This window comes from Schistocerca gregaria, chromosome 6, assembly GCF_023897955.1.
Source record: "Schistocerca gregaria isolate iqSchGreg1 chromosome 6, iqSchGreg1.2, whole genome shotgun sequence".
Lineage (NCBI taxonomy): Eukaryota > Metazoa > Arthropoda > Insecta > Orthoptera > Acrididae > Schistocerca > Schistocerca gregaria.
Window position 1 is genome coordinate 251,233,047 of NC_064925.1, and position 20,589 is coordinate 251,253,635.

At 44.1% G+C, this 20,589-nt stretch overlaps 1 protein-coding gene across 1 annotated transcript in view; it reads left to right on the top strand.

Moving 5' to 3' along the window:
- The window catches only part of LOC126278817 (photoreceptor outer segment membrane glycoprotein 2-like), a 94,877-nt gene extending 74,629 nt beyond the window's left edge, over positions 1-20,248 (top strand). Inside the window, exon 4 of the mRNA XM_049979091.1 lies at positions 20,042-20,248. Within this exon, the coding sequence (XP_049835048.1) occupies positions 20,042-20,119 (78 nt within the window). The 3' untranslated portion in view covers positions 20,120-20,248. The remainder of the gene's footprint in view (positions 1-20,041) is intronic.
- The last annotated feature ends 341 nt before the right edge of the window (positions 20,249-20,589 follow it).

Here is a 20,589-nt window from a genome sequence, read left to right on the forward strand (position 1 = left end):
GGTGTGTGCAGGGACTAGACTGCAAACGGGCACAGGGCCAGGAGGATTTGGGCCAGGGAGGTGGGGAAAAAATGAGTAAAAAAGGAGAGGAGCAGAGAAAGAGGGGTGGATGTGTAGACAGAGGGCTGCAAATAAACAGGGTGGCAAATGAGAAAGAGGAGGAGATGATAGAATAGATAGGGTGCTGTAGTCTTACTCTCCCACACATCACTCTTAAAATTCAGAGAGAGACAAACATTGTCTGTTGGTGTGTGCAGGGACTAGACTGCAAACGGGCACAGTGCCAGGAGGATGTGGGCCAGGGAGGTGGGGAAAAAATGAGTAAAAAAGGAGAGGAGCAGAGAAAGAGGGGTGGATGTGTAGACAGAGGGCTGCAAATAAACAGGGTGGCAAATGAGAAAGAGGAGGAGATGATAGAATAGATAGGGTGCTGTAGTCTTACTCTCCCACACATCACTCTTAAAATTCAGAGAGAGACAAACATTGTCTGTTGGTGTGTGCAGGGACTAGACTGCAAACGGGCACAGTGCCAGGAGGATGTGGGCCAGGGAGGTGGGGAAAAAATGAGTAAAAAAGGAGAGGAGCAGAGAAAGAGGGGTGGATGTGTAGACAGAGGGCTGCAAATAAACAGGGTGGCAAATGAGAAAGAGGAGGAGATGATAGAATAGATAGGGTGCTGTAGTCCTACTCTCCCACACATCACTCTTAAAATTCAGAGAGAGACAAACATTGTCTGTTGGTGTGTGCAGGGACTAGACTGCAAACGGGCACAGTGCCAGGAGGATGTGGGCCAGGGAGGTGGGGAAAAAATGAGTAAAAAAGGAGAGGAGCAGAGAAAGAGGGGTGGATGTGTAGACAGAGGGCTGCAAATAAACAGGGTGGCAAATGAGAAAGAGGAGGAGATGATAGAATAGATAGGGTGTTGTAGTCTTACTCTCCCACACATCACTCTTAAAATTCAGAGAGAGACAAACATTGTCTGTTGGTGTGTGCAGGGACTAGACTGCAAACGGGCACAGTGCCAGGAGGATGTGGACCAGGGAAGTGGGGAAAAAATGAGTAAAAAAGGAGAGGAGCAGAGAAAGAGGGGTGGATGTGTAGACAGAGGGCTGCAAATAAACAGGGTGGCAAATGAGAAAGAGGAGGAGATGATAGAATAGATAGGGTGCTGTAGTCTTACTCTCCCACACATCACTCTTGAAATTCAGAGAGAGACAAACATTGTCTGTTGGTGTGTGCAGGGACTAGACTGCAAACGGGCACAGTGCCAGGAGGATGTGGGCCAGGGAGGTGGGGAAAAAATGAGTAAAAAAGGAGAGGAGCAGAGAAAGAGGGGTGGATGTGTAGACAGAGGGCTGCAAATAAACAGGGTGGCAAATGAGAAAGAGGAGGAGATGATAGAATATATAGGGTGCTGTAGTCTTACTCTCCCACACATCACTCTTAAAATTCAGAGAGAGACAAACATTGTCTGTTGGTGTGTGCAGGGACTAGACTGCAAATGGGCACAGTGCCAGGAGGATGTGGGCCACGGAGGTGGGGAAAAAGTGAGTAAAAAAGGAGAGGAGCAGAGAAAGAGGGGTGGATGTGTAGACAGAGGGCTGCAAATAAACAGGGTGGCAAATAAGAAAGAGGAGGAGATGATAGAATAGATAGGGTGCTGTAGTCATACTCTCCCACACATCACTCTTAAAATTCAGAGAGAGACAAACATTGTCTGTTGGTGTGTGCAGGGACTAGACTGCAAACGGGCACAGTGCCAGGAGGATGTGGGCCAGGGAGGTGGGGAAAAAATGAGTAAAAAAGGAGAGGAGCAGAGAAAGAGGGGTGGATGTGTAGACAGAGGGCTGCAAATAAACAGGGTGGCAAATGAGAAAGAGGAGGAGATGATAGAATAGATAGGGTGCTGTAGTCTTACTCTCCCACACATCACTCTTAAAATTCAGAGAGAGACAAACATTGTCTGTTGGTGTGTGCAGGGACTAGACTGCAAACGGGCACAGTGCCAGGAGGATGTGGGCCATGGAGGTGGGGAAAAAATGAGTAAAAAAGGAGAGGAGCAGAGAAAGAGGGGTGGATGTGTAGACAGAGGGCTGCAAATAAACAGGGTGGCAAATGACAAAGAGGAGGAAATGATAGAATAGATAGGGTGCTGTAGTCCTACTCTCCCACACATCACTCTTAAAATTCAGAGAGAGACAAACATTGTCTGTTGGTGTGTGCAGGGACTAGACTGCAAACGGGCACAGGGCCAGGAGGATGTGGGCCAGGGAGGTTGGGGAAAAAATGAGTAAAAAAGGAGAGGAGCAGAGAAAGAGGGGTGGATGTGTAGACAGAGGGCTGCAAATAAACAGGGTGGCAAATGAGAAAGAGGAGGAGATGATAGAATAGATAGGGTGCTGTAGTCTTACTCTCCCACACATCACTCTTAAAATTCAGAGAGAGACAAACATTGTCTGTTGGTGTGTGCAGGGACTAGACTGCAAACGGGCACAGTGCCAGGAGGATGTGGGCCAGGGAAGTGGGGAAAAATGAGTAAAAAAGGAGAGGAGCAGAGAAAGAGGGGTGGATGTGTAGACAGAGGGCTGCAAATAAACAGGGTGGCAAATGAGAAAGAGGAGGAGATGACAGAATAGATAGGGTGCTGTAGTCTTACTCTCCCACACATCACTCTTGAAATTCAGAGAGAGACAAACATTGTCTGTTGGTGTGTGCAGGGACTAGACTGCAAACGGGCACAGTGCCAGGAGGATGTGGGCCAGGGAGGTGGGGAAAAAATGAGTAAAAAAGGAGAGGAGCAGAGAAAGAGGGGTGGATGTGTAGACAGAGGGCTGCAAATAAACAGGGTGGCAAATGAGAAAGAGGAGGAGATGATAGAATAGATAGGGTGCTGTAGTCTTACTCTCCCACACATCACTCTTAAAATTCAGAGAGAGACAAACATTGTCTGTTGGTGTGTGCAGGGACTAGACTGCAAACGGGCACAGTGCCAGGAGGATGTGGGCCAGGGAGGTGGGGAAAAAATGAGTAAAAAAGGAGAGGAGCAGAGAAAGAGGGGTGGATGTGTAGACAGAGGGCTGCAAATAAACAGGGTGGCAAATAAGAAAGAGGAGGAGATGATAGAATAGATAGGGTGCTGTAGTCTTACTCTCCCACACATCACTCTTAAAATTCGGAGAGAGACAAACATTGTCTGTTGGTGTGTGCAGGGACTAGACTGCAAACGGGCACAGTGCCAGGAGGATGTGGGCCAGGGAGGTGGGGAAAAAATGAGTAAAAAAGGAGAGGAGCAGAGAAAGAGGGGTGGATGTGTAGACAGAGGGCTGCAAATAAACAGGGTGGCAAATGAGAAAGAGGAGGAGATGATAGAATAGATAGGGTGCTGTAGTCTTACTCTCCCACACATCACTCTTAAAATTCAGAGAGAGACAAACATTGTCTGTTGGTGTGTGCAGGGACTAGACTGCAAACGGGCACAGTGCCAGGAGGATGTGGGCCAGGGAGGTGGGGAAAAAATGAGTAAAAAAGGAGAGGAGCAGAGAAAGAGGGGTGGATGTGTAGACAGAGGGCTGCAAATAAACAGGGTGGCAAATGAGAAAGAGGAGGAAATGATAGAATAGATAGGGTGCTGTAGTCCTACTCTCCCACACATCACTCTTAAAATTCAGAGAGAGACAAACATTGTCTGTTGGTGTGTGCAGGGACTAGACTGCAAACGGGCACAGGGCCAGGAGGATGTGGGCCAGGGAGGTGGGGAAAAAATGAGTAAAAAAGGAGAGGAGCAGAGAAAGAGGGGTGGATGTGTAGACAGAGGGCTGCAAATAAACAGGGTGGCAAATGAGAAAGAGGAGGAGATGATAGAATAGATAGGGTGCTGTAGTCTTACTCTCCCACACATCACTCTTAAAATTCAGAGAGAGACAAACATTGTCTGTTGGTGTGTGCAGGGACTAGACTGCAAACGGGCACAGTGCCAGGAGGATGTGGGCCAGGGAGGTGGGAAAAAAATGAGTAAAAAAGGAGAGGAGCAGAGAAAGAGGGGTGGATGTGTAGACAGAGGGCTGCAAATAAACAGGGTGGCAAATGAGAAAGAGGAGGAGATGATAGTATAGATAGGGTGCTGTAGTCTTACTCTCCCACACATCACTCTTAAAATTCAGAGAGAGACAAACATTGTCTGTTGGTGTGTGCAGGGACTAGACTGCAAACGGGCACAGTGCCAGGAGGATGTGGGCCAGGGAGGTGGGGAAAAAATGAGTAAAAAAGGAGAGGAGCAGAGAAAGAGGGGTGGATGTGTAGACAGAGGGCTGCAAATAAACAGGGTGGCAAATGAGAAAGAGGAGGAGATGATAGAATAGATAGGGTGCTGTAGTCTTACTCTCCCACACATCACTCTTAAAATTCAGAGAGAGACAAACATTGTCTGTTGGTGTGTACAGGGACTAGACTGCAAATGGGCACAGTGCCAGGAGGATGTGGGCCAGGGAGGTGGGGAAAAAATGAGTAAAAAAGGAGATGAGCAGAGAAAGAGGGGTGGATGTGTAGACAGAGGGCTGCAAATAAACAGGGTGGCAAATGAGAAAGAGGAGGAGATGATAGAATAGATAGGGTGCTGTAGTCTTACTCTCCCACACATCACTCTTAAAATTCAGAGAGAGACAAACATTGTCTGTTGGTGTGTGCAGGGACTAGACTGCAAACGGGCACAGTGCCAGGAGGATGTGGGCCAGGGAGGTGGGGAAAAAATGAGTAAAAAAGGAGAGGAGCAGAGAAAGAGGGGTGGATGTGTAGACAGAGGGCTGCAAATAAACAGGGTGGCAAATGAGAAAGAGGAGGAGATGATAGAATAGATAGGGTGCTGTAGTCTTACTCTCCCACACATCACTCTTAAAATTCAGAGAGAGACAAACATTGTTTGTTGGTGTGTGCAGGGACTAGACTGCAAACGGGCACAGTACCAGGAGGATGTGGGCCAGGGAGGTGGGGAAAAAAATGAGTAAAAAAGGAGAGGAGCAGAGAAAGAGGGGTGGATGTGTAGACAGAGGGCTGCAAATAAACAGGGTGGCAAATGAGAAAGAGGAGGAGATGATAGAATAGATAGGGTGCTGTAGTCCTACTCTCCCACACATCACTCTTAAAATTCAGAGAGAGACAAACATTGTGTGTTGGTGTGTGCAGGGACTAGACTGCAAACGGGCACAGGGCCAGGAGGATGTGGGCCAGGGAGGTGGGGAAAAAATGAGTAAAAAAGGAGAGGAGCAGAGAAAGAGGGGTGGATGTGTAGACAGAGGGCTGCAAATAAACAGGGTGGCAAATGAGAAAGAGGAGGAGATGATAGAATAGATAGGGTGCTGTAGTCTTACTCTCCCACACATCACTCTTAAAATTCAGAGAGAGACAAACATTGTCTGTTGGTGTGTGCAGGGACTAGACTGCAAACGGGCACAGTGCCAGGAGGATGTGGGCCAGGGAGGTGGGGAAAAAATGAGTAAAAAAGGAGAGGAGCAGAGAAAGAGGGGTGGATGTGTAGACAGAGGGCTGCAAATAAACAGGGTGGCAAATGAGAAAGAGGAGGAGATGATAGAATAAATAGGGTGCTGTAGTCTTACTCTCCCACACATCACTCTTAAAATTCAGAGAGAGAAAAACATTGTCTGTTGGTGTGTGCAGGGACTAGACTGCAAACGGGCACAGTGCCAGGAGGATGTGGGCCAGGGAGGTGGGGAAAAAATGAGTAAAAAAGGAGAGGAGCAGAGAAAGAGGGGTGGATGTGTAGACAGAGGGCTGCAAATAAACAGGGTGGCAAATGAGAAAGAGGAGGAGATGATAGAATAGATAGGGTGCTGTATTCTTACTCTCCCACACATCACTCTTAAAATTCAGAGAGAGACAAACATTGTCTGTTGGTGTGTGCAGGGACTAGACTGCAAACGGGCACAGTGCCAGGAGGATGTGGGCCAGGGAGGTGGAGAAAAAATGAGTAAAAAAGGAGAGGAGCAGAGAAAGAGGGGTGGATGTGTAGACAGAAGGCTGCAAATAAACAGGGTGGCAAATGAGAAAGAGGAGGAGATGATAGAATAGATAGGGTGCTGTAGTCTTACTCTCCCACACATCACTCTTAAAATTCAGAGAGAGACAAACATTGTCTGTTGGTGTGTGCAGGGACTAGACTGCAAACGGGCACAGTGCCAGGAGGATGTGGGCCAGGGAGGTGGGGAAAAAATGAGTAAAAAAGGAGAGGAGCAGAGAAAGAGGGGTGGATGTGTAGACAGAGGGCTGCAAATAAACAGGGTGGCAAATGAGAAAGAGGAGGAAATGATAGAATAGATAGGGTGCTGTAGTCCTACTCTCCCACACATCACTCTTAAAATTCAGAGAGAGACAAACATTGTCTGTTGGTGTGTGCAGGGACTAGACTGCAAATGGGCACAGGGCCAGGAGGATGTGGGCCAGGGAGGTGGGGAAAAAATGAGTAAAAAAGGAGAGGAGCAGAGAAAGAATGGTGGATGTGTAGACAGAGGGCTACAAATAAACAGGGTGGCAAATGAGAAAGAGGAGGAGATGATAGAATAGATAGGGTGCTGTAGTCTTACTCTCCCACACATCACTCTTAAAATTCAGAGAGAGACAAACATTGTCTGTTGGTGTGTGCAGGGACTAGACTGCAAATGGGCACAGTGCCAGGAGGATGTGGGCCAGGGAGGTGGGGAAAAAAATGAGTAAAAAAGGAGAGGAGCAGAGAAAGAGGGGTGGATGTGTAGACAGAGGGCTGCAAATAAACAGGGTGGCAAATGAGAAAGAGGAGGAGATGATAGAATAGATAGGGTGCTGTAGTCTTACTCTCCCACACATCACTCTTAAAATTCAGAGAGAGACAAACATTTTCTGTTGGTGTGTGCAGGGACTAGACTGCAAACGGGCACAGTGCCAGGAGGATGTGGCCAGGGAGGTGGGGAAAAAATGAGTAAAAAAGGAGAGGAGCAGAGAAAGAGGGGTGGATGTGTAGACAGAGGGCTGCAAATAAACAGGGTGGCAAATGAGAAAGAGGAGGAGATGATAGAATAGATAGGGTGCTGTAGTCTTACTCTCCCACACATCACTCTTAAAATTCAGAGAGAGACAAACATTGTCTGTTGGTGTGTGCAGGGACTAGACTGCAAACGGGCACAGTGCCAGGAGGATGTGGGCCAGGGAGGTGGGGAAAAAATGAGTAAAAAAGGAGAGGAGCAGAGAAAGAGGGGTGGATGTGTAGACAGAGGGCTGCAAATAAACAGGGTGGCAAATGAGAAAGAGGAGGAGATGATAGAATAAATAGGGTGCTGTAGTCTTACTCTCCCACACATCACTCTTAAAATTCAGAGAGAGACAAACATTGTCTGTTGGTGTGTGCAGGGACTAGACTGCAAACGGGCACAGTGCCAGGAGGATGTGGGCCAGGGAGGTGGGGAAAAAATGAGTAAAAAAGGAGAGGAGCAGAGAAAGAGGGGTGGATGTGTAGACAGAGGGCTGCAAATAAACAGGGTGGCAAATGAGAAAGAGGAGGAGATGATAGAATAGATAGGGTGCTGTAGTCTTACTCTCCCACACATCACTCTTAAAATTCAGAGAGAGACAAACATTGTCTGTTGGTGTGTGCAGGGACTAGACTGCAAACGGGCACAGTGCCAGGAGGATGTGGGCCAGGGAGGTGGAGAAAAAATGAGTAAAAAAGGAGAGGAGCAGAGAAAGAGGGGTGGATGTGTAGACAGAAGGCTGCAAATAAACAGGGTGGCAAATGAGAAAGAGGAGGAGATGATAGAATAGATAGGGTGCTGTAGTCTTACTCTCCCACACATCACTCTTAAAATTCAGAGAGAGACAAACATTGTCTGTTGGTGTGTGCAGGGACTAGACTGCAAACGGGCACAGTGCCAGGAGGATGTGGGCCAGGGAGGTGGGGAAAAAAATGAGTAAAAAAGGAGAGGAGCAGAGAAAGAGGGGTGGATGTGTAGACAGAGGGCTGCAAATAAACAGGGTGGCAAATGAGAAAGAGGAGGAGATGATAGAATAGATAGGGTGCTGTAGTCTCACTCTCCCACACATCACTCTTAAAATTCAGAGAGAGACAAACATTGTCTGTTGGTGTGTGCAGGGACTAGACTGCAAACGGGCACAGTGCCAGGAGGATGTGGGCCAGGGAGGTGGGGAAAAAATGAGTAAAAAAGGAGAGGAGCAGAGAAAGAGGGGTGGATGTGTAGACAGAGGGCTGCAAATAAACAGGGTGGCAAATGAGAAAGAGGAGGAGATGATAGAATAGATAGGGTGCTGTAGTCTTACTCTCCCACACATCACTCTTAAAATTCAGAGAGAGACAAACATTGTCTGTTGGTGTGTGCAGGGACTAGACTGCAAACGGGCACAGTGCCAGGAGGATGTGGGCCAGGGAGGTGGGGAAAAAATGAGTAAAAAAGGAGAGGAGCAGAGAAAGAGGGGTGGATGTGTAGACAGAGGGCTGCAAATAAACAGGGTGGCAAATGAGAAAGAGGAGGAGATGATAGAATAGATAGGGTGCTGTAGTCTTACTCTCCCACACATCACTCTTAAAATTCAGAGAGAGACAAACATTGTCTGTTGGTGTGTGCAGGGACTAGACTGCAAACGGGCACAGTGCCAGGAGGATGTGGGCCAGGGAGGTGGGGAAAAAATGAGTAAAAAAGGAGAGGAGCAGTGAAAGAGGGGTGGATGTGTAGACAGAGGGCTGCAAATAAACAGGGTGGCAAATGAGAAAGAGGAGGAGATGATAGAATAAATAGGGTGCTGTAGTCTTACTCTCCCACACATCACTCTTAAAATTCAGAGAGAGACAAACATTGTCTGTTGGTGTGTGCAGGGACTAGACTGCAAACGGGCACAGTGCCAGGAGGATGTGGGCCAGGGAGGTGGGGAAAAAATGAGTAAAAAAGGAGAGGAGCAGAGAAAGAGGGGTGGATGTGTAGACAGAGTGCTGCAAATAAACAGGGTGGCAAATGAGAAAGAGGAGGAGATGATAGAATAGATAGGGTGCTGTAGTCTTACTCTCCCACACATCACTCTTAATATTCAGAGAGAGACAAACATTGTCTGTTGGTGTGTGCAGGGACTAGACTGCAAACGGGCACAGTGCCAGGAGGATGTGGGCCAGGGAGGTGGGGAAAAAATGAGTAAAAAAGGAGAGGAGCAGAGAAAGAGGGGTGGATGTGTAGACAGAGGGCTGCAAATAAACAGGGTGGCAAATGAGAAAGAGGAGGAGATGATAGAATAGATAGGGTGCTGTAGTCTTACTCTCCCACACATCACTCTTAAAATTCTCTGTCTTCACACAAATTTTGAAAGCTATGAGAGATGTAGGATATACAAAATAATAACTTTTTACTTACTAACAAAGAGATAGAGGGGCTGGCCAGTACTTACCTCAGCTCAGTACAGCCGATGTAAACACAAAAAACAACCGAAAATTTAAGTTCCTAGCTTTCGGAATAAATGTAAATAACTTTTTACTTATCTCCATTATATCATTGCCATTATCGATGGCTCAAAGTCTTATCTAGGGGTACATTCTTGCAGCTGAAATTTCGATTTTGTAGGTTCTTGATGACTAGATAACTGACGAAGATTCGCCTGTATTATTCTTGAATTTTATTCTTTGTCTCATTTTTCAACATCACACCATTTTTACGTTTTCCACATTCAAGAAAAAACAATAATTACATTGTTGGTGACAAACTTAGAAGAGTCTATTTCCGTCAGAGACATGCCCACCACTACTTCCCTTCTGTGGTAATTACATTATTCCAAAGAGTTTACAAAGCAAAAGAGTTTACCAATTTTCTTTCCCAAAGAAGAATCTTTGCTAAAATATATCATTATTTTGTAAATCAACCTAGAAAAAAATAAGCATGAGCCTGTCCACAACTCAAGTTCCAATCAGATACAATTGCAATATTCAGGATAAATTCAGGTGAACAGTCATAGTTAGCTTTGAATGATGACGCAGTCCAGTAGCTTGAGAACCAAAATCAGAGTATGAAAAGAGACATGTATACATCCTATTATATTGCCCACACTAGTAAATGTCTTCTACACTAACCTATGTACATAAATATCTAGAAGATTCATTTATAAATAATAAAAAATAATACATGCTGATTTAAAGTTACATAATGATTGGAAAGATAATCCCCCTACATGCATTTATGCTGTCTTTAGCAGTCTTGGTTAACAGTTCACAAGTATCAGACGCAACTCACATTTCAGTCGACAGATGCTCAAATACGTTACCCAGCACCCACGATCTCTTGCAAGATGACTGGTCCAGCAGGGTACAGCCATACAGCAGCATGGGGAGTGGATCTGCCCACATCTTTCAGCTCCCTCCTTAGAATTATCATCACACACTCCAATGGATAGATAACTTCCTGTCTAACATTCACATCAAATGCTGAATCATTGTTTTCTGTGCTAAATAAGAAGACGCCTTCCAGGGCGCGTACCGGTCATGGCAGAGTCGCTGGAAAAAATGTGTAGAGGCCCAAGGACAGTACTTTGAAGAATTTTAAGTGTTTGTACTTTAAAAAAAAATAATTGCATTACTTTCGGAACGCACCCTGTATGTTATTCAGTACTTCCTTCGTGTCACACAAGATATGCTCTTCATCTTCATTTTACATAGTCATTTATATGGGATTTATGTCAGGTGCAACTAAAAAGTGTTCACGTGTGAAACATTAATAAATGAAGTTAAATGAAATGAAATGAATGGACTAATAAGTTATTACACAGAGATATGCTCAGATACTACTGCTAATCTTTACATTACAAATTATGAATATTTCCCCATTTCAAAACTGTTAAAATATCTTCTCAATTAGTCTCATGGCATATATATATATTAGCACAAATCATTTACAGAACACAACTTTATAGTTTCAGTAGATAAGACAAAACTTTAAAAATCACATCATCTTACATACTTAATTCTTGACAATAGATAGAAAGAACAATCAAACAAAAATTAGATACTTATGGATCATGTCCATATGCTTTCAGTTCAGTGATATTCATAATCCAAACAACTTCTTAGATTTTGGATACACAAGTCTGGATGCATTAGGATGTGGATTTTCAAGAACTTCGAATGGTCCAGTATAAATTTTGAAAAATTTCTTTATCTCATATGTCAACAGTTTAGATTTCTCTTTGGCTTTCACCAACACAAGATATCCTGCTTCAAAACTTAGAAAATCTACCTTTACCATCATGTCTCTGCTTTCTCCTATCCCCCTGTTGTGATAGTGCCACGACATTTAACAGTGCCGCCACGACAGTACGCGCAATGGCGATAGAGGCGCTCCGCAAATTGGCTGAGCGCGGAAGCACCACCTAGCTACAAACAGCACCAGCCGCATGTCACGGCAAGGCAGTCGAATATGAGAGACTGAGTTGTAATCATGTGATCAGCTATTGTTTCTAAGAGAGAGTGTGAATATCCACGCAATTATTGTGATTAAAGGTTATAACACTTTTTGGCGACGAGGTCAGGATATTTTCACTGCGTTGTGGATTTGCGTGTTCGTGACAGGGCAGACATGGAACAGCTTATGCAAGCGCTCATTGAACAACAAACACAGCTGACAGCTGCTATTCCGGCATTGTCGACGTCGCTTACTCATCGTCTGTTTTCCTCTTCTCCGCCTTCTTTCCCTCCTTACGACAAGGCCGCTGAAGACTGGGAGTATTATGAGAAGCATTTGTGGCAACACTTCTTGGCTTTCGGCGTTGTCGACGCTCCTATGTGTAAGTCGTTATTGCTATCTTGGATTTCCCCTCGAGTCTATCAGCTGCTATCTCAGTTAGCCCCTCTGCGGGAACCTGCCTTCCTGTCCTTCCAAGAAATGTGTGACTTATTGTCTGACTATTATCGAAAAAACACCCTCGTCGTTGCCGCCCGCGTGGCGTTCTACCAGTGTCGTAAACAGCCCCATCAATCTTACCGGGCTTGGGCGGCGGAACTACACAGTCTGAGTAGGAAATGTCAGTTTGTCACGGACACACATCACCAGTCTTATGCTGATTGAATGGTTAGGGATGCTATTCTACAGCTTGCTCCTGATAAAGAAGTTCGGCAATGTGCCCTACAACTGCCAAACCTGTCGTTGTCGGAAGTTCTAAGCATCGCTCAATCCTTTGAAGTGTCTCACGCTGCTGGCGCACAAATCGACACGTGGTGTGATGTAGGCGCTGTACAGTCAACTCTCGACACGGGAAATTTGCCTGTTTCACAGGAGAACGATGATGTGGCGGCGGTTCACTCGCGTCAACAACGTCGCATTGGGCCGCAACGCTCGCAGCGAAACCAGCAACCACAGAAGCCGGTTCGTTCCACACTTCCTTCTTGCCCCCGTTGTTTCGTACAGCACGACAGGGCAGCATGTCCAAAACGTTGGGCGACGTGTAATTAATGTAGGAAAAAAGGCCACATTGCTTCTGTGTGTCAGTCCCCTAAAGTTCCTGTTGACGAGGACGAGGCGTTGGACATGGATGTTCACTGTGTGCTTCCTCAAACAAACAAGTTGTTTGTTACTGTTCGTGTTCTGGATAAAGACATCCGCATGCAAGTGGACACTGGCTCTGCAGTAACTCTCATTAATTCTCGCACGTATTTGGCGTTGGGGCTCCCCTCCCTTGTCTCCAGTTACGCAAAATCTGAGGACTTATAATAAACAGAAAATTCCTATCATGGGCCAGTTTGATGCTTCCACTGCCTACAAGTCTGTTGTTCGGTCCCTCACGTTTTATGTGGTGGATCATGCGGGCACTGAAAACCTGTTCGGTTATGATGCTTTCCAGTTGTTCGGGTTCTCCATTGATGATGATGTGCACCTCATATCTGAGGATATTCCGTACCAACAGCTGGATGGATTGTGTTCTGAATTTTCGTCCGTGTTCTCTGCTGGTCTGGGTTGTGCCAAGGATTTTGAAGCCCACATTACTCTTAAACCTACGGCTCGCCCTAAGTTTTTCCGGGCACGCCCTATTCCGGTGGCGTTGCGTACACCTGTCAAGGTTGAGCTAGACAGGTTAACAGCTTCAGGGATTCTCCTTCCGGTTACCTCCAGCGAATGGGCATCGTCGATCATGGTGGTTTCTAAACCAAACGGGAGTCTGTGATTGTGTGGTGACTAAAGCCACTGTCAACGCTCAGAGCCTCATTGACACTTATCCTCTTCCCCGTCCTGAGGAGTTGTTTACCAAGCTCGCTGGGGGCCAGTTCTTTTCCAAACTTGACTTATCGGAGGCGTACCATCAGTTGCCGTTGGACGCTATTTCCAAGGAATTTCTCGTTATCAACACTCCTTGTGGTTTGTATCAGTACCAGCGATTACCATTTGGCGTCGCTAGCGCACCGGCCAGTTTTCAGCGGTTTTTGGAACAGCTCACGGCTTCCGTTCCCAGCTGCATAAACTATCTGGATGACATTGTTGTCACGGGAGCCTCCACTGAGGAGCACCTTCGTAATTTGCGTTCACTGTTTCGGGTTTTGCATTTCTTCTGGGTTGAGGTGCAATCTGGACAAGTCACAGTTCTTCCAACCCTCCATTGAGTATCTTGGTTCCCACTTGTCCCGTGAGGGTATACGTCCTCTCCGTCAGCATGTTGCGGCCATTAACGCTCTACCCCGGCCGTCTACGGTCAAAGAACTTCAGGCGTTTCTAGGCAAGATTGCTTATTATCACAAATTCATTCCATCCGCAGCAGCGGTAGCTTATCCTCTGCATCAGTTGTTACGCAAAAACATCCCCTTCTGTTGGTCCAACGGGTGTGAGCATGCTTTTGTCCACCTGAAGGCTCATTTGCAGTTGGCACCTTGTCTTGCCACATTCCGTCCGGGTCAGCACTTGGTTCTGGCGACTGACGCGTCACAGTATGGCCTAGGGGCTGTTCTCGCCCATCGGTATGAGGATGGGTCAGAACGACCCATTGCCTATGCTTCCAAGACCCTCAATGAGGCGCAACGGCGTTACTCTCAAATCGAAAAGGAGGCGCTCACTGTCATTTATGATCTAAAAAAGTTCAGCATTTTTTTGTATGGTTCTAAGTTTCACCTAATCACCGACCACAAACCGCTGGTCTCCCTCATCAGCCCATCGGCGTCGCTTCCGGATAAGGCAGGTCACCGCGTGCAACGTTGGGCCTTATACTTGTCTCATTTTCATTAAGAGATTCACTATCGCCCCACGGCCCAGCACGCCAATGCTGACACATTGTCGCATTTGCCAATGGGCCCTGACCCTGTTTTCGATCATGATAAACTCCTCTGTTTCCACATTGATGAGGAAGAACGTCGTGCGGTCGAGGGCTTTCCACTTACAGGTTCGCAGGTCGCGTCGGCTACTGCGCGGGACCTGGTCCTGCGTCGGGTGATTGGTTTTGTTCAACGAGATTGGCCGGACAGGACCAAGGGCCGGGCATCGGATCCCCTTCGCAACTACCATGCCTTGCGCCTTCGTCTGTCTGTTCGTGATGGTGTTGTTCTTCTGGCCACGGATGGCGCATCTCCACGGGTCATGGTGCCAGCCTCTCTTTGCAAAGATGTTCTCAAACTGTTGCACGAAGGCCATTGGGGTATTTCTCGGACTAAGTCCCTGGCCCGCAGGCACGTTTATTGGCCCGGTATTGATTCGGACATCGCCCATATGGTTGCTGCGTGTGGCCAGTGTGCTCAACAACTGGCTGCACCTCGTACAATGCCCTCTCCATGGCCTGATCCAGCTCAGCCATGGGAATGGGTGCACGCCGACTTTGCCGGCCCCTTCCTCGGTACTTATTGGCTACTGTTGATTGATGCCTTCTCGAAGTTTCCGTTTGTTGTTAGATGTCCGTCACCCACCACTGCGGCGACGACACTGGCTTTTTCCAAAATTTTTGCGCTAGAAGGTCTTCCATTCATGATCGTCACAGACAATGGCCCTCAGTTCTTTTCGCAGGCCTTCCGTGATTTTTGTACTGGACCAGGGATTCATCATGTTACAGTACCTCCCTTCCATCCACAATCGAATGGGGAGGTCGAGCGCCATGCCCGTACTTTCAAATGCCAGATGAAAAAATTCCTTAGTGATTTTTCCACAGATGATGCTCTGCTGCAATTTCTGAATTCTTATCGCTTCACGCCTCTGAGTGATCGCAGCCCTGCTGAACTCTTGCATGGCCGCCAACCGCGCACTCTACTGCACCTGCTTCACCCTGTCAGGCCTTGTACTGTGTCCCCTAGTGCGGGAAAATACTCGGTGGGCGCCGACGTGTGGGCACGAGGGTATGGATCTCGCCCTAAATGGATTCCAGGGGTGGTCAAGGCTCTTCGCAGCCGCCGGCTTTGTGAAATCCGTACGGGCGACAGCACGGTAGTTCGCCATTACGACCAGATGCGCCCACAACTGGTGGCCACGCCGGTGCCACCGCCCCATCCTTCGCCTCCACCAGCCCGAGACGCCAGTCCTGTCGCTGCTGCCGATATACCGTCCGTGTTGATGCAGCCGACGTCGCTGCCGCTTCCGAGTATGCCGGAACTGATTCCAGTCGCGACGCCGCCTTCTCTGGGACCCATCTCGCTGGAGCACACTCCCAGGTCCATGACATCTATGGATGCTGCTCTGGAGTTTTCACCCATCATCTCATCCAGGCAGCACATTCCACACACAAGCTTCCGTCCTGGACATTTTCGACCATACTCTCGTGTCGCTCCGCGGGATCTCCTCGGAGCCTCACAAGAGGCCATGGATTTCTCTGCACTGTCCATGTCTCCAAGGAAGTGAGTTTTTTTTCAAGGGGGGAAAAGTGTTATGATTGTGCCATGACATTTAACAGTGCCGCCACGACAGTACGCGCAAACGGCGATAGAGGCGCTCCACAAATCGGCTGAGTGCGGGAGCGCCACCTAGCTATGAACGGCGCCGGCCACATGTCACGGCACGGCAGTCGAATACAAGAGACTGAATTGTAATCATGTGATCAGCTATTGTTTCTAAAAGAGAGTGGGAATATCAATGCAATTATTGCGATTAAAGGTTATAACACCCCCTTTTTTCTCATCACCTTCCTCAGCCAATAGATAGAACTTTAAAACTACATGATCTTTTATACTAAATTCATGTATTCTCATAGTATTATAAATCTACAGATATAGTGAATATTTTCTTCTAGACTAGGTGTCATTACACATCCATGTTCATATATCTTGTCCTTTATACTAATTGTTGACAGTACTTGACATTTCACGTACTTGTTTTGCTTACCAGTGGCTCCTCTTATCTTTACAAGTGCAATGTACATTGTCACAAAATTTTTACTATGCTGGTTCTCATTTCTAAATTGTTCAGATATGTCACAAATTGGGCTACCTGTATCAATCAAACAATTCCCTTCCCACTGATCGATCTTAATCTTAATGTAAGGACATCTGAAATCTGAAATATCATCTCTGTTATTAGACACTTCATGTAAAGGATCACTTTCAGTTTCATCAAATGCTACATCTACACTGTTTTTGGAGGGTTTTATCAACTTTATTGGTATCATAGCATTACTTTGGTTACACATGTTGCCAGGTAAAGATTGAACACACTGAATGGCTTCCATAGGACAATTAACATCACTTACTACAGAAGGAATACAAAATACATTACTGTCAAAATTACACTTCCTACTTAGCTTCTGTCACATAAGGTTAACTAATCAAAGCTAACTTATTCTAGAATGCACATTTGTTTACGTTATCATCAATTTGGTGCCAAACAAATTTCAAAAAATTTTCACCTTTATTGTCTAGGCTTACAGATAACTCACCTTTACTGTTTGTACCATTACTCTGCATGACATTAATGAAAAACTACTTTGATTGCACTGGTATTCCATGAATCTCACTTGCATCATCACATACATCACTTACCTTATCTCTATTCACAAATAACTCTGAAACTTCATTATTATACTCCAGAAAAACTTAATATTCATCATCATCATATACTTCAAAAATTACTTAATCAATGACATCATAAACAACACAAGTCTCATCACTGTCAAAGTAACACTCGTCACCTACATTCATTTGCAATAAGCTATAAGTCTCAGACTTACCAACCTCGGTTATTTCACAGCTCTCATTCTCATCTACATCAAAAATACCACCTAATTCAGATCCAATATAGTCATTACCTGTTTCACATACATTAATAACACTGTTTTCTGACCAAAAGAAGAAATCGTTAGTACATACTACATCAAAATTCTCATTACTCTCACATTCTGTTTTGTTATTTGTATCCACATTATTATAATTAAATATAGTATTCCAAAACTTTTAATCAAAACATAAATTAGAAATCTGATGTTCATTCTGTTCAACTTCAAATACCTGTGCCACATTATTAATAGTATTATTATTGGTAACTGTACTTGCTGTGTTTCCTCACCCCAAAACTGTGGACCTTCATTGAGACGGACCACCATTTCCTGAATAGCTGTCTCTATGATTGTTTCTTCTATTATATTGACCATGGTTTTCCCCATTATTCCTCTTTTGCTGAAGTTCAAAATTTCTGTCTCTATCACCATTTTGATCCTGATTGAAATTACCATTGTCTCTGTTTCTGTTGTTGTTAGCACTGTGATCTCTATCATTTCAATTGTTATGGCACACGTTTCCTTCTACTGCCCTATCCAGCCTGTCTACATATCATAAAAACTGCTCTAGGCACTCATCAATCACACTGCAACCTTTCTGGTAATATCATTTTTAGCGAATCAGTTACTGTCATTTCCTCAAATGGTCTGTCGAGATATGCTAATTTCTCAAGCTGATTCTTACACAATTATTTCAGCATACTGTTATTCCTATAGTTTGGACCATTCAGAAATTCGCTTTTTATTCTCCCTTGATCAACTTCTTTTTTCCAGACTTTTTTATGTCTCACACTGACTTAAATTTAGATATACTCAAGACAGAGCTTCACCTTCAAGACATCTTTTAACAAATTTAATCTTTTGGTCATCACTTATGCCTGAAACAAAACTGTCTCTACAGTAGCGTAAAAAAATCCTCTGGATGTAAATTGTGTGATGGAAAACTTCTGATCGGAATGTTGGAACACACAATACCATTATTTGACTACAGATTGTTGTGAATGCAATTTTCCTGACCTACTGAAATTTTTTGATCTAAAACATTTACATTACTTCCCATACTGTTTTCAACATATAATTTTTTTTATCTAAACTGCTAAAGTTCTGTTTCATTACTTCTGCTATGGCTTTCTGTTCAACTCTGACATCGTCAACATTCTTTGCTTGTTGTGCAGATTGGGCCATGAACTCATTTTCCAAAACAATAAATTTATTTTCTTATATATCTGCTTTTTCATTCACACTTTTTAACCTATCTGACAAACCCATTTTTAGCTCTGAAGCCTGACTGTTAAGTTGGTCTATTTGGTATTGTACTCTGTCCATTTTGTCATTGTTTTCACTTTTCATTTCATTTAATTGTCCTTGTAGTGAAGTAGATTTTTTTGGTTAACTGATCATTAACTGCACTAAAGTTGCTATTGTTGTCTGTTTTTATTGTCATTGTCATTGTCGAAGTCTTGTCTAGGGGTACATTATCGCAGCTGAAATTTTGATTTTGTAGTTTCTTGATGACTAAATAACTGATGAAGATTTGCCTGTGTTATTCTTGAATTTTATCCTTTGTCATATCTTTGAACATCACACCGTATTTAGATTTTCCATATAAAAAAAGAAAAAAAAGAAAATATAATAAAAATAAAAAACCAAACAATAATTACACTGTTGGTGACAAACTTAGAAAATGTCTGCTTCCATCAGGTATGCCCACCACTACTTACTTTCTGTAATACATTATTCCAAAGAATGTACAAAGCAAAAGAGTTTATGAACTTTCTTTACCAAAGACGAATCTTCGCTAAAATATACCATTATTTTGTAAATCAATCTAGAAATAAATTTAATAATTTCTGTTAGATTGTGCAATTAATAATATGAATTTTAAGTATCCACAAATTTTGTGATTTCACGTATTTTTAAAAGAAGAATAATTTTAACTGTTAGCACATACCGATTGCAACAGATTAATTTCTGTTTTACACATTTTAGACTGAAGTATAATACATCATATACAAAATCATATAAATTCTTTTAGTGAAACAGCTGAGATAATTTTAACCTATGCAAGAGTCAATAGTATACATGGTATCAGTTACCTCTATAATAATAATAAAAAAGAAGTTAATGTTAAATGAGGGTGATTCATTATAGTGCACAGTTCAGAAAAGCTGGTGGTGGAGGGAAGGATCCAGGTGGCTTAGGTTATGCTCAACAGCATGTTATGCCACAGGGCGGTTATATTTACACTATATACAATATGTATACAAGTTGTCACCAGTATTTGAATACACTGAGGGCATGGCTTTTAGCAGGTATTATTGTATAAGAATGGATAAGAATATTTAATTGATTATGTAGGAGCACAAGGAGGCATGGAAAAATTCGACAAGAATATTTCTGATTCCAGGCCTGGGCAAATGGTTGCTGGACATCTACTTCATCTAAACAGGCACAAACAAAGAAATATACATAAAAATTATATTCAGACTTGCCTGTGTGCATGACCAAGTCTGATTTTTCTATCTTATAGTTTCAGTTACATCCAAGTTCTCAAACTATCAGTTAGTTTTCAAACTAACAGTCAGTTTTCTACTAGACAAGATTATTTAACAAGGGATATTGGAACCACTGGTCTCTTACCCTCAACACTACAAGTACATTGAGAGTAAAATGAGAAACAACACCAGTATAATATCAAACATACATTTTTATTATTACAGGTTCTAATTTTGTCAGAAATAACTATTCTTAAATGGAGCAGTGCTCCATGAAATCTATATGGTAAGACAATCTGACGTACAAATTTTGATAGATGTTAACTTTATACTTTTGTTTAACATTTTCGCAGAAAAGAGCTGCAAAGCAGAAACCCTCAGGAGACAGTGGTCAAGAAAGTAAGGAGATTGGTTCAACCCGGCATGAATGAAAGAAATTCTTCTGAAGTAATGAGTGTTCTCTGAGTGTATTGCAGGAGATTCATTGCATAGGCATATTTTGACAAAAATACCACCTTCATTACATTCTGAATAAAAGTTGGAGGCTTACTTATGGACAATACTCTTTCTTACATTTATGTAATGTATCTCATATTGTAAGAGGCTGTGTCATGTGTAAATGATAATCAGTACCAGTGAGTCAAACAAAATAAAAAGTTGTTCTTATTGCTAAAGGATTGTGATGACAACTCAGACATTTAATGTATGTATTACAATATATTACAATATTGAATATTCCAGAATGGATAGAATGTACTGAAAAGGAGAGCAACCGACCATTCATGTGCAGATGAACAGTTTAGAACATTGGCACACTTAAAGAACAGCTTTCATTTACTTCCAGTTTTAGTGAAAACAGCCATCCACACCAGCAAAGGCACCAAATCGTATATCTCCCCCT